Source organism: Tupaia chinensis, unplaced genomic scaffold (assembly GCF_000334495.1).
Source record: "Tupaia chinensis unplaced genomic scaffold, TupChi_1.0 Scaffold000238_1, whole genome shotgun sequence".
NCBI lineage: Eukaryota > Metazoa > Chordata > Mammalia > Scandentia > Tupaiidae > Tupaia > Tupaia belangeri.
In genome coordinates this window covers 581,732-595,035 of record NW_006159716.1, presented here as the reverse complement: position 1 = coordinate 595,035, position 13,304 = coordinate 581,732, and the positions used below count along the sequence as shown (strand labels likewise).

General features: G+C 53.6%; 1 protein-coding gene across 1 annotated transcript in view; it reads left to right on the top strand.

Annotated features, from left to right (window-relative positions):
• The window catches only part of ABCC10 (ATP binding cassette subfamily C member 10), a 26,589-nt gene that overhangs the window by 5,899 nt on the left and 7,386 nt on the right, over nt 1-13,304 (top strand). The window contains exons 4-15 of the mRNA XM_006148530.3: nt 26-1,058; nt 2,683-2,910; nt 3,741-3,897; nt 4,127-4,236; nt 5,869-5,948; nt 6,502-6,673; nt 7,912-8,010; nt 8,453-8,642; nt 9,322-9,399; nt 9,564-9,755; nt 10,110-10,263; nt 10,451-10,640. Coding sequence (XP_006148592.1) covers nt 26-1,058; nt 2,683-2,910; nt 3,741-3,897; nt 4,127-4,236; nt 5,869-5,948; nt 6,502-6,673; nt 7,912-8,010; nt 8,453-8,642; nt 9,322-9,399; nt 9,564-9,755; nt 10,110-10,263; nt 10,451-10,640 — 2,683 coding nt within the window. The remainder of the gene's footprint in view (nt 1-25; nt 1,059-2,682; nt 2,911-3,740; nt 3,898-4,126; nt 4,237-5,868; nt 5,949-6,501; nt 6,674-7,911; nt 8,011-8,452; nt 8,643-9,321; nt 9,400-9,563; nt 9,756-10,109; nt 10,264-10,450; nt 10,641-13,304) is intronic.

Below are 13,304 nucleotides of genomic sequence, written 5' to 3'. Positions count from 1 at the left end.
CAGTGTTGCCCGGGTCCAGCCACAGCCTGGCCCTGTGGGCATTGGCTCATTCTCCTCATGGCCGCTCCCGGGGGCCGCTGGCTTTAGTTCTGGCAGCCTTCCTGCCAGCCCCAGCCCTCGTGCTGACACTGTTGTGGCATTGCCAACAAGGCACACTTCTGCCCCCACTCCTTCCAGGACCCCTGGCCCGTCTGTGCCTTCTCATCCTGCAGTTGGCTGCACTGTTGGCCTATGGACTGGGCTGGGCAGCCCCTGGAGGGCCACAAGAACCCTTGGTTCATGATCCCCTCCTGTCTGAGGGGCAGGAAGCTGAGGTAGCTGAAGATGGAGAGAGTTGGTTGTCACGTTTTTCTTATGCCTGGCTGGCACCCTTGTTGGCTCGTGGGGCCCGTGGAGAGCTCCGGCAGCCCCAGGACACTTGCCACCTCCCTCACAGGCTGCGTTCAGCCTACCTGGCCCGTGCCTTCCAGGCACACTGGCAGGAAGGGGCCCAGTTGTGGAAGGCCCTGTATGGAGCCTTTGGGCAGCGCTACCTGGCACTTGGACTGCTGAAGCTAGTAGGGACCATGCTGGCATTCTCAGGGCCCTTGCTGCTTTCCCTGCTGGTGAGCTTTCTGGAGGAGGGGCAGGAACCACTAAGCCATGGCCTACTCTATGCCCTGGGACTAGCCAGTGGGGCTGTGCTGGGCGCTGTGCTGCAGAATCAGTATGGGTATGAGACACGCAAGGTGACACTGCAGGCCCGGGGAGCCGTGCTGAGTATCCTGTACCACAAGGCTTTATACCTGGGGCCTAGCCGCCCTCCTGCCGGGGAAGCCCTAAACCTGCTAGGCACCGACTCTGAGCGGCTGCTTAACTTTGCCGGAAGCTTCCATGAGGCATGGGGCCTGCCCCTGCAATTGGCCATCACCCTTTACCTGCTGTACCGCCAGGTTGGCGTGGCTTTCGTGGGTGGTCTGATCTTGGCACTGCTCTTGGTACCTGTCAACAAAGTGATCGCCACCCGCATCATGGCCAGCAACCAGGAGATGCTGCAGCACAAGGACTCACGGGTTAAGGTGAGAAGCTACTTGGGGCCCTTCGGCAACCTGGAGACCCCTCCCAGCATCCCACCCCACTGTCCTCCCATGCACACTGTCTGAGGGAGTCAGCATGACCTGGAAAAAGACAGACCTGGGGTCAAGTCCTGATCCTACGGCTTACTAGTTAGTCCAGCTGCCTCAGACAAGTCATTTAACTTGTTTGGTGCTCCACTTCCTTGTCCATAAGATGACGATAATAATAGCTCACCTGACGGGGTTGTTGGGAGACTCAAACGGGATAATACTTAGCATAGTGCCTGCCACAATGTAAGTGCTAAATAAATGCGCCCCACTAGTGATATCATCCTTTGAGCTCATGTAGCCGTAAGCAGCAACCCTAAGAGGTAGGAAGAAATCTTCCTGGAACCAAATGGCTTTGTAGTGACAGAGCTGGGACCCAGTTCTGCCACCCACAGGTCTCCCATCTCTTCTGAGGTACTGACCACCCCATGGCTCCATGTGGTGGGCTGGGCTGTGGGGAAGGAAGTAGGTCTCTCTTCTGTCTAGGCCATCTGTAGACGGTGAGGGTGTGGCTGAACCAGTTCTGGATTCTGCAGTGATTTGTGGATAACTGTCAGACCCAGGGGTCCATACTACATGTTGGCCACCTCTTACTGGAACAGCTCAGAGTGCTAATGGGATGGGGGTGGGAGTTCCCTGATAGCTGGTTATGTCAAGCCCTTTTCCCCGACCTGTAGAGTCTTTAGGGCTGCCTGGGGAGGCTCCTGTTGCCCCCTTAGATGGTAGGGGTATATGTAAATATTAAGATCCAGGGAGTTCCTCTGGCCCTTGTTCCTCGTACCCGGGCCTGTTGGCCTGTTTGACTATGTCCTCTATATGTACTCCCATAAGAATAGTTCCTTTATCACTCAAGCCATGGGCTAGAATGGGTAGAAGCCCCACATCTCATGTCCTTTTCACTTTGAGAAATAATCTCTTGTTCTCCATCTAATGGGAGGAGTATCTTACCCCAATGTAGTGACCTGCCTGTATCTTCTATTGGCGTGGCCCCCAGCCTCTTCGCACCGGTTCCGTGGGAGGTAATTTTTCCACGGACAGGGGTTCAGGGGATGGTTTATGAGAGCGTGAAAACGTAGATCCCTTGCATGTGCCGTCCATGGTAGGGTTTGTGCTGCTATGAGAATCTACCATCACCACTGGTTTGACAGGAGGAGGAGCTTGGGTCAGTCATGTGAGTGATGGGACGTGGCTACAAACACAGATGAAGCTGCGCTCACCTGCCCACTCCCCTCTCGTGCAGCCTCGTTCCTAACAGTCCATGGACTGGTACTGGACCATGGCCCCGAGGGCTGGGCTCCTGTTCTGGGTAGAGAGGGGAGCTCCAACTTGCCCCATGTTGGAGCAAATGGAAAAGTAAAGCCTGGGAGGGTAGAGAGGCGAGCAACCCAGGGCCGAGAAAGATCTGAGGGGCAAGATTTCCAGCAGGGACTGTGACGAAGAAGAAAACAAGGGCTACGGAGGAACAGACGTCTGGGAGTTCAGAGTACTTGACATTCTGCCAGGAGCCTGGAGTACCTTGGCAGAGGAGAAGACACAGCAGTGTCTGCATCTCACTCTGCTCTCTTGTCCCCATCCCTAGCTCATGACCGAGCTGCTGAGTGGTGTTCGAGTCATCAAGTTCTGCGGGTGGGAACAGTCACTGGGGGCTCGAGTAGAGGCCTACCGGGCTCGAGAGCTGGGACGACTTCAGGTCATCAAATACCTGGACGCGGTCTGCGTGTACCTGTGGGCTGCCCTGCCGGTTGTCATCTCCATCGTCATCTTCATCACCTACGTCCTTATGGGACACCAGCTCACAGCCACCAAGGTGAGGCCCAGGAAAGAAGGGGAAGGCACAGGAGGAAGGTGACATTGAGGAGATGCAGCAGAGTGGAGAGCTAGGCCAAGCCCTTGGTGCTGGTTGGGAAGGGAGGACATGGGTCCAACCCCTAACTGCCTCATCCTTCCCCAGCCAAGGGGAAACTCTAAAGGGACCTTTATCTGGGAGCTCAGCTATGTAACCCTCTCTTCTATGTAACCCTTCTTCCTGCCCATCAGGCCAGGCTTGAGGTTAAATCCCTTTATCCTCATTCCCATGGTCTTGGGAAAAAATTCATGATCCAGTGTTGGGTCTGGCCAGGGCCAGTGATGTTGCTACCAAGAAATGTTGAGGAGGTCTCAAAATGATCTAGGTCTATGTGTGTCTCAAGATGCAGCCTGGGGCTAGCTGCGGTGGTGTAGCTGTAGTACAGTACTCTGTAGTTCCGAAGTCATATGGGAAGGTCTTGGGTTCACATCCCAGGGTCGCGTGCACACCAGGTCTACACATGCCTGTGAGCCTGGCTGGCAGAAGTTGGAGGAGGGATTGCACTATGGGGACCCTGCTGGTGCCTCTCTGTCTCTCTTTCTCTGTCACCTTCTCTTATGGAGAAAATAGATGGGAGGGACTTGTTTAAAAAATTATGCAGTCTTGATCCCTGCACCAAAATCTAGAATTTCTAGACTTCTTAGTGCAGCTGCCCCTGGTGCCTCTAATTCAAGCATCGTCCACCTGACCCCTCGTTCTGCGGCTGCCCTGGTCTCTCCTCTACAGACCTGTCCACAGGGTTACCCATAGAACAGACCCTGGGCTTCAGGTGATACTTCCGCCCCCCTCAGGTGTTCACGGCCCTGGCTCTGGTACGCATGCTCATTCTCCCCCTCAACAACTTCCCTTGGGTGATCAATGGCCTTCTGGAGTCCAAAGTGTCCCTTGACCGGATCCAGCGTTTCCTTGACCTTCCAAACCACAACCCCCAGGCCTACTACAGTCCAGGTAATGGGATGTCAGAGGCGGAACATGGTGTAAGGGGAGGAGGGAAGTGTGCAGAGATGGTGCCAAAAAGTCTGAAGCGGCAGGATCCAAGCAGAGCAGACCAAGGCCAAGACCGAGTTAGCTTTGGGCAAGGCAGATGGGGGCAGGCGAGTCAGTGACTGGTTTACCCTTTCCACGCAGGTTGGGACTAGATTAGGAGCCCAGGGTTAGTGTCTTCTTCCCTGTTCAGATCCCCCCATAGAGCCATCCACCATATTGGAGCTGCATGGAGCCCTGTTTTCCTGGGATCCAGTCGGAACCAGTCAGGAGACCTTCATCAGTCACCTCGAAGTGAAAAAGGTTTGTTGGAGAAGTCCTTAGACTGATGAGGGAGATGGGGACTCAGTGACAGCTAAAGGAAGACTGAGCCAGGAGTAGCCGACGACTGAAAGCTCTAAGTGCTGAGGAAGGGAGTGGACGGGTTTGGGGAACAGGTTACAGTCCGAGAGGAGGGGCACCTCTTCTCTGAATCTCATTCCTTTGTGCACAGACCTCTCCGTCTCTTCAGGCGGCTCACACCTACCCAGTCCAGCCCAAAAGCTGTGTTTGTCTCTCCATGTCCCTCAGAAGCTATAGAACTCATGACAGGTCGTAGTGCTTATTCAGCATCTCCCCAAGGCTGGACACTTGGGGGAGAGGCCCAGCAACCCCTTCCAGGAAAGATTTTTCAAGTGGGTTAGATGATCCTCCATTTAGCCTGGTGAAAAGCGTTCACACCCTGTGACTCACATATAACACACTGTCAAAGAAGAACTTCAAACAGGAACATGCCTGGCAGGATGAAGACTCTTGTTTACCCCCAGTCCTGAGTTTTTCCTCTCTCCTGACCTTCGTCCAACCCCTTGTCCCGCAGCTCAACCCAGCCTTCCCTAGTGGTAGCTGAATTGCCTCCTTCACGTTTGGCTCATGTTTCTGGCTTGGGCTGTATGTTTTGTTTTTCCTCTTAGTTCAGGCAAGACAAGGCTGGAATCTTTCAAAGGAATTTTACTAATGTGTTGGTAGGTGCTTTTTAAGATATAAGTCATAGAAACTTACTGGAGCTAGCTTACGCAAACAGAACTTTGTAATAAGGATCTAGAAATGAATGGAAGAATCCAAAGGTGAGGATGCAGCTGGATCTTAGAAACAGCCCAGAGCCAGGCCCCAGCTTGCAGAACTCTGCCTTGTGCCTGCTGCCGTCTCTGTATTCACCTCATTCTCCTCTCCGTGGGTCTACTCTCCACTGAGAAGACGTGACTGCAGAAAACTTAGAGGCTGCAGCAAGAGCCAGAAGGCGCCTCTGGCTCCTGATCCCAAAACGCCAGGGAAGGGTCACAGATTACCCTGGCGCCCACTTGTGGGTGGGTCAACCTAGGTGGGGATAGCACAGATAAGTAGAAATTCTAGGAGCCTAGCCATTTCTAGAGAAGAAAAAAATTCTTTTTGAGCAAGGAGACAGCTCCTTCAATGTATGTCCCAGCTAAGAAATGAAGGAAAAACAAGACATTTTAAATTGCAGAATCCCAGAAATTGGCCTCGATGTACAACACCGGTTTTTGCCCTGAGATATTAGATGAGCCACAGGTCGATTGAGCCAGCCCAGCATCCAGGCCCCAGACACTGGAGTCCTTCCCCATCCCTGTCTTGGTTGTCCACCTCAGAGCTTACGTGGCGGGTTCTTGGGCGTTTTCCTCCCATTCTTCAGAGGCCCTTCACACAGATAGGAAAACCAATAGTAACTCTGAGTGGAGAATAAAACACCTTACTTCTTTATCTCCAGTAAGGGGTCAGTCACCCTCAGCCTGGGGCGAAGAATTTCCCTGTGGTCTAATCAGGGACTGGAGAGAAGCCTTACTGGGAGCACTGGCAGCAGAGATCCTAGGAGGGAGACTGCTGCCCGCTTGTTCCTTCCCCAGCAAACAGCAGACCCTTCCTTGTGTGGCTTTCTTGCAGGGTATGCTGGTGGGCATCGTGGGGAAGGTGGGCTGTGGCAAGAGCTCACTGTTGGCCGCCATTGCTGGGGAGCTCCACAGGTAATCAGCCTCCAGCACACTCCCTTGTCCTCGAGCACACACTTAACGGAGCCCCTACTGAGTGCCGGACACCTTTTTAGGGAGCAGGGGGGAACTCAAAAGAGCAAGACGTGGTCCTTTGGTCTGGGGAGAGTTTTCAGTCTGGAGGGGGTGGAAGCTGAGTAAGTGAATCACCGTGCCAGTGCTGAATGCTTCACAGTGAGTGAGTCCACGAGAAGGAGTCCCATGCCAGCTCTGCTCAGATGTGGCTGTGCGGGAAAGGGGTCCAGGGAGGATCCTAGGTGGCCACCCTCTCTTCTGAGATCCTGAGTATAACACATCTCGATACAACAACTACTTAGCTAGTAGAGCCGAAGGACAATTTCTTCTCTATAGACTAGAATGAGCCGATAGCCTCATTAGAACCCCTCATCCTGAACAGTGCCCACTCCGAGAGTCATGTGACATGAAGGGAGGCCCCATGTAGAAGACAGCGGTCTTGGGAGGCGAGGACTGGGTATGAAGGGTCCCAGTGGGGAGTTGGTACCCATGCTGCTAGCCTGGCTCTCTGCAGGTTGCGTGGGCGGGTGGCAGTGTGGGGGCTGTCCAAGGGCTTTGGCCTGGCCACCCAGGAGCCCTGGATCCAGTTCGCTACCATCCGAGACAACATCCTCTTTGGAAAGACATTTGATGCCCAGCTGTACAAGGAGGTGCTGGAGGCCTGCGCCCTCAATGACGACCTCAGTGTGAGTGCCTGGCCTCGAAACCTTCGCCGCCTGCTTCCCTGTGTGTCCCTGAGACTTGCTTTTCTAGAAGGGAGTTGCTTCAGTGCAGCCGTCATTGATATAGGCCTGATCTTCAGTCTGGGTGCTCCCAGAGTGTCCAGCTGCTTGGTGCTCTTCCCTGTAGGGCCCAGGTGGCTGTGATGACTGGATGTTCCACACGACAGCTGGGAGAGCCCTGAGGCCTCTGGGTGAGGGGAGGGTTCTCTGTGAGGCTTAGCTCCACACAGGTCTGGCTGCTGGTTCCACGCCACGGGCCCTTCCCCACCCCCTGGGAAGGCTTGGAAGAATCCAGGTATCATCTGATTGTAGGACACCCTAGGGAAACCTGCCAAGCCCATTTGGTTCCCCCTACCCACCCCCAATCCAGAGTCCTACACCGATCTGGAAGAGGTTCCAGGTTTCTCCATGATTTCCCCACCTAACCCCCATGTCCCCTCCAGGACTGACACCACAACTACCCCGCCCAAGTAAATGTGGAACTTCCCGGAAAGCAGAGCCTCCGCTTCACCCATGGGCATCCTGTGTCCATTCAGCATTTGTTTCTACATTGAGCATTCCCCAAAGGCCTCCTGGGTCCACTAAGAGCAGAGAGGAATAGCAAATCCTTTCCCTTGGAGAACTCACCATCAGCTGGGTCACAGGTGTTTCCTCTGTGCATGGTGACCCCTAAGCTTAGCAGGCCACGCCAAGGCCACAGGAAGGCTCGAGGTGCATTCCTTCTCTAAACACCTCTGTAAACTTTCACATCAAATATGGCCCTCATCATCTGCCTATTACAAAGGAAGGGTCATAAGTGTGACAGGGTAGTTAAGGATCTGGGTTCTGAGTAGCAGTGGGCAAGGTCGAAAAGGTAGTAATATTTCAGGGTTGTCGGAAAAGTCTTGATGTGTTTTTTCTGTTTTTCTCTGCAAAAACGCATCATGACTTTTCCAACAACTCAGTAACTTCATAAGGTCGTTGGGGGTTCTGATGAGAGAAGGCTTATAAAAGGCTAAGCTCATTGTTAAGTGTTCAATAAATGCCAGGTGTTGCTGGAATTACGGTTTTTCTCCTCTGACTCATTCACCCCAAATTTAAATCTGGTCTCCTCAAGCTCTTTAGCTCTCTTGCCTTCTGCCACCTCTTTCTTACAGCGGGACAGGAAATGGGGTAGAAGGTGTTGGGAGCTCACTGACCCACAGAGGTGCCTGTTCTCTCAGATCTTACCAGCTGGAGATGAGACAGAGGTGGGGGAGAAGGGCGTGGCCCTCAGCGGAGGACAGCGGGCCCGGATTGCCCTTGCTCGTGCTGTCTACCAGGTGAGTTAAGGGGGGGTGGGCGCGGCAGGGGCAGGGAAGTGGGGGGGGCGGAGCCCAGAGCTTTGGGAGCTTGACTGAGTTAGGGAGAAGGAATATTCCCCTCTGTGTCTGGCTGCGTCTCTCTCACATTCCACGTTCCTGCGGTGTTAGCCATCCCATCCCACTTCTGGAGATGGAAGGCAGAAGTAAAGGCCCTTCAGAAAGCATTTTGGGGCCTGAGACACTGGGACCCAGCCAAACTGAGCACTGGCCCTGACTGTGCTTGACTGGAGAGATGCCCACGCGCAGATCTGACCATCTTATGTACCACTGTAGGGCAGTCCTCAGCATTCCTCTCCACCATGTTCTCTGACTACCTCGAGATCAGTCCTTGTTGGGGGGGATCTGGGTTCTGGCCAGAGGACTGGCTTCTGGCCCCTATGGAACCCCTACCTCTCCCTAGGAAAAGGAACTCTATCTCCTTGATGACCCCCTGGCTGCTGTGGATGCAGACGTGGCCAACCACCTGCTGCACAGGTGCATCCTGGGAGTGCTGAACCACACCACACGGCTGCTCTGCACCCACCGCACCGAGTACCTGGAGAGGGCTGACCTGGTGCTGCTGATGGAGGCCGGGCGCCTCATCCAGGCTGGTAATGGGGGGCAGGACCCCGCCAGGTGGGGGGGCATCTGCCTCGGGAAGAGGCAGGTAGGTTGTCATGTGCAGGCTCTGCTCCCTGTGCTGCGTGTGGTCTGAACCAGGTCATCACGTCCTGTCTGATGGGAGAGCCACTCTTGCCTTCATAGAACTGGCCTGAGGAAACAGGAGGACAGAACAGGAGCACACTGGTGAAATGCCAGCGTATTTGGGACTCATGGGCTTCGTGGCAGTGTGCTCTTAGTACTTAGAAGCCCAGGATCTCAGAACAGTCCGATGGCCTCAGAGGAGGAGGACAATCAGGGCTAGAACGGTCTTTCTGTAAAACAAAACAAACTCTAAAGTATCACCCAGAGGAAAATGACCTGCCTCCAAGTGTGCTGGGAAAAAAGCAGGAAACCAGGCTGAACTGGCGTGTCAGGAATTAGGAGGGGCGTGGGGAGCAGCTCTGCCGTGGTGAGAGGTGACTGCACAGCCGGCTCATGTGCGACTCTGGCTCTCTCTGAGGGATGGCCTTTTGTCATCCCTGGTGCTGGTTGGGCTCCAGGTGCAGAGAGATGGACTTGTGTCCTGCTTAGAGCCTGGGGATCCAGGACAGGAGCAACACACACGTTTAGGAAGGCACAGTAAAGACCCAGAACTCCCCTCGCCTCATCCCTTCTTCCACCTTCCAGGGCCCCCCTCTGAGATTCTGCCATTGGTACAAGCTGTCCCCAAAGCCTGGGCTGAGGAAGGACAGGAGTCTGACTCAGGTATGGCCCATGGTTGGGAGAAAAGGGCTTGCTTTCTCCACCACACTGTAGATTAAAAAATAAAAACCAAAACTTAAAAAGCTCACTTGCTCCTCTGAAACACTGAGGTTTTAATCTGTCATCTTGCAAGCCTAGTTCCTCCATGGCCTCCCTGATGTTTGCAGTTACAACACAGTCGGTACAGAACCCAGAGGAAAAAGAGGGGCCGGAGGTGGAGGAGAGCACATCTGGCCGCCTGCTGCAGGAAGAGAGCAAGAAGGAGGGTGCCGTGGCCTTGCACGTGTACCAGGCCTACGGGAGGGCCATGGGCCGGGGCCTGGCCCTGGCCATCCTCTTCTCTCTGCTCCTCATGCAAGGTGAGAGGGTACCGGGGAGCCCCTTGCCCCTCCCACAGTCCTGTTGTCCAGGTGCCCATCGCCGCCTTCACCTCATACTAATTGTTACAAAGCCCAGAGACTCACCGAGCATTGGCAGCAGCTGGGACAAGAGGCATGCCTCCCAATTCTGAGGGTCCCAGGGGCTAAAGGGGTGCATGCCATAGCTGTCTTTGATCTGCCCCCGAGGCCAGCTCCCACTGTAAAATCTGAGGTCATGTTGGGGGGCCAGAGGAAAGGAGGCTAGGAATCAGAGTAAAGGGCAGGGGAAGGGGATGTTTGAACAGAATGAGGGAGACAAGTCTGTCTTATGGACTTCTTCCTGTCCCCACCCAGCCACACGCAATGCTGCCGACTGGTGGCTCTCCCACTGGATCTCTCAGCTGAAGGCTGCCAAGAATAGCTCCCAGGAGGCACCAGCCTCTGCCAGCCTGGGTGCCACAGGACTCTTCTCCCCGCAGCTGCTCCTTTTCTCCCCTGGAAGCCTCTAGTAAGTGACTGGGGCTGGGAGGAGGCCTTCTGCTCCCAGAGTGGTTGCCAGGCAGGGGGTGAGTGCTGGGGGCTGGTAATTCCAGGGGCTGTGTCTCCTAGAGGGTTGGGAGAGGTGTACAGGGAGGGTAAGGGACCCCTGAGTGGCCCTACCTTTGGTTACCCCCAGCCTCCTCCTCACCACCCAGCACCCCAGTGTTCTCACTGCCTGAAGCTGCCCCCAATGGCTCCTCAGACATCCGTTTCTACCTCACCGTGTACGCAACCATTGCTGGGGTCAACTCCCTCTGCACCCTCCTCCGGGCAGTGCTCTTTGCAGCAGGCACCCTCCAAGCAGCGGCCACCCTGCATCGACGCCTACTGCACCGAGTTCTCATGGTGAGGGGATGACGGGTGTGGGGCAGTGCTGTCCTAGCCCACGGAGTGTCCTCCCCGCAGCGCCACCCTCCGCCCCTAATCCTTATATCCTATAATCCGCTCCTTATAGAAGGGTGAGAATGACATCCTCCGAGACACAGAGAGGGCACGTGGCAGAGTGGCCTTCTGGATTCAAACCCAGTTATCTAAGCCAATAGTTTCCTCATCTGTAAAGTGGGACAAGCAAGAGCATCGACCCAAAATTACAGTTTTGGACTTCAGGTGTGGAGGGTTGACCCTTTAGATTGTGCAGTGCCCCTTTTCTGTTTAATTTCTTTATCCACATTTCCATTCCCCACTTTTCTAGATTGCTGATCAAAGTGTGTTTCATCTGTACCTTTTTGCAAAATGCCTATGTTTTGTGTGCACATAGTTTTAATTTATGTAAATGATGTCATGCCAGATCTCGCAATCTGTTTCTTACCGTTTTTATTTAGGGCTGTTTTTAAGGCCCATCCCTGTTGCTTTGCATATATCCCTGCTTATCCCCATGCACTCATTATGTTAATTAAATTAATAACACTTTCCATGTGCTAATTAATTTAATTAGTGCTAATTGAATTAGGGCAGTGTCTAGGACAGTGTCTGGCACACACTCAGTGCTCACTGAACAATTATTAATGTTTTGTTTTTTAAATACTTATTTTATTTAACTTTACTTATTTATTTATTTTAATTTGACCAGAAAGGGACAGAGTGAGAGAGAGAGAAAGTGACAAAGTAAGCTGCCAAGTCCAGGACTCGAACCAGTCGGCCATAAGGGAGTCCAGTACCATACTACCTGCCAGCCCCCCAATTATTAATGTTATTAATTCAAAACTATTTCTTGTCCATTATCACATTAGAGCTGCACAATGACTTTGTGAGGTCGGTATTCCCGACCATTCTATTCCCATTTTACAGATGAGGAAACAAGCTGAGAGTTGACCTGACCTGGCCAACGCTCACGTGTGGAGAGCCAGGCTGTGAGCCCAGTACTGCGAGGGTCTTCCCACTGTCCTCAGGGAGCAATTGCCCACTGTCCTGCCACCCCTCTAGGCGCCGAGAGGACACCCGCACGCTGTGAAGGGCTGAGCTTCTCATAAGTCGGCATTAGGAGGTGCCCCAGAAAGTCAATTGGCCTAGTTCCCCGTCAGGATGGGACTGTTCCCAAAGTAAAGGCAGAGACCGAGGCTGGTGCAGATGTGGAAAGGGAACAGCTGTCGGTCAGACCGCACCTCCCAGCGGTAGTCCAGCAGCTAGCCTTAGGACGGTCTTGCAGACAGACTGTGCTACACCTGGTGCTCTGCATATGGCCCTGAGCCCTCCTTACAGCCCTGTGAGTTGCAGTCCCATTACTGCCCCCATTCGTCAGATGAGGAAGGGGGGGCTTTCGGGAAATTAAGAAGTCCCTTGCTGTGGAGAGCATATACTGGTATGTCTTCGTGTGTTTGTTTTTGCATCTATTTCTAATCCACAGCCTTCCCCACTCAATAAAACGTATTCAGCTGAGCAAGTCCCAGCACCTTGCCTGGGGTCTCACTTCTCCTAAGTGGCAGAGCTGGAACTTGAGTTGCATTCTCTCTCCAGGGCCTGAGCTCTTAACCATGGGAAAAGATGTTCTTCCTGACAGCTAGCTAAATCTTACTGGCCTCAAGTCCCATCTTCTGGACAGAGACTGGCTCCCTGTCCTTGAAAGAGTAGTAGGCGTGTCTCGAGCCAGTAGATGGCATGGCATGGTGGTTAAGAGTGCTGGACTCTCACATGGCCGACTGTGGTTCGAGTCCTGGACCTGGAGGCTTGCTCTTTCTCTCTCTCTCTCTTTTTCTCTCTCATGCTCACTTGCTCTCTCTCTGGTCAAATTTTTAAAAATAAAATAAAGCTAAATGAACTAATTCTTTAAATAAAAATAATAAAAGAGGGACCAGCAGTTGGCATAATAGCTATGTCGCTGGACTCCCATGTGGTCAACCATGGTTCAAGTCCCAGACCGGGTGGCTTAAACTCATGCCAGGCACATCTGCATGTGTGTCCAAGATCCCAAGAGAAAGGAGGAGAAGGGATTGCAGCGTAGCCATCCCCCTTGGGGGGTGATTTCTCACTTTCTGTCTCTCTGTCTCTCTCTTTCCTTCTGGCGAGTGCACACGCCTTATACCAAAAACCTCTCAAAAAATAATAATAAATTTAAAAAAGAAAAGAGTAGTAGGCGTGTCTAGCACAGAAGGCAAGGAGTGGCCAGCGTGGTCTCTTAGGCTCATCCTGGCTAGGGAGGTAGGAGTCTCATTCCCACCCTGGATGTTCTTCCTCCAAGCCCCACCAGTCCCTCCTCTCTGCCCCCAAACTCCAGAGATACTTTACCCTGTTTCTGTTCTCTGCCTTGGGTCCCCCTTCCTCCTCCACCAACCCCGTTTCTGCCCTTGCAACCAGCTGCTCTCTCCCAGGCACCAGTGACTTTCTTCGACACCACACCCTCGGGCCGGATCCTGAACCGTTTCTCCTCCGATGTGAGCTGTGCAGATGACAGCCTGCCCTTCATCCTCAACATCTTCCTGGCCAACGCAGCAGGCCTGCTGGGCCTTCTGGTTGTGCTGGGCTCCGGCCTGCCCTGGCTGCTGCTGCTGCTGCCGCCTTTGAGCATCATCTACT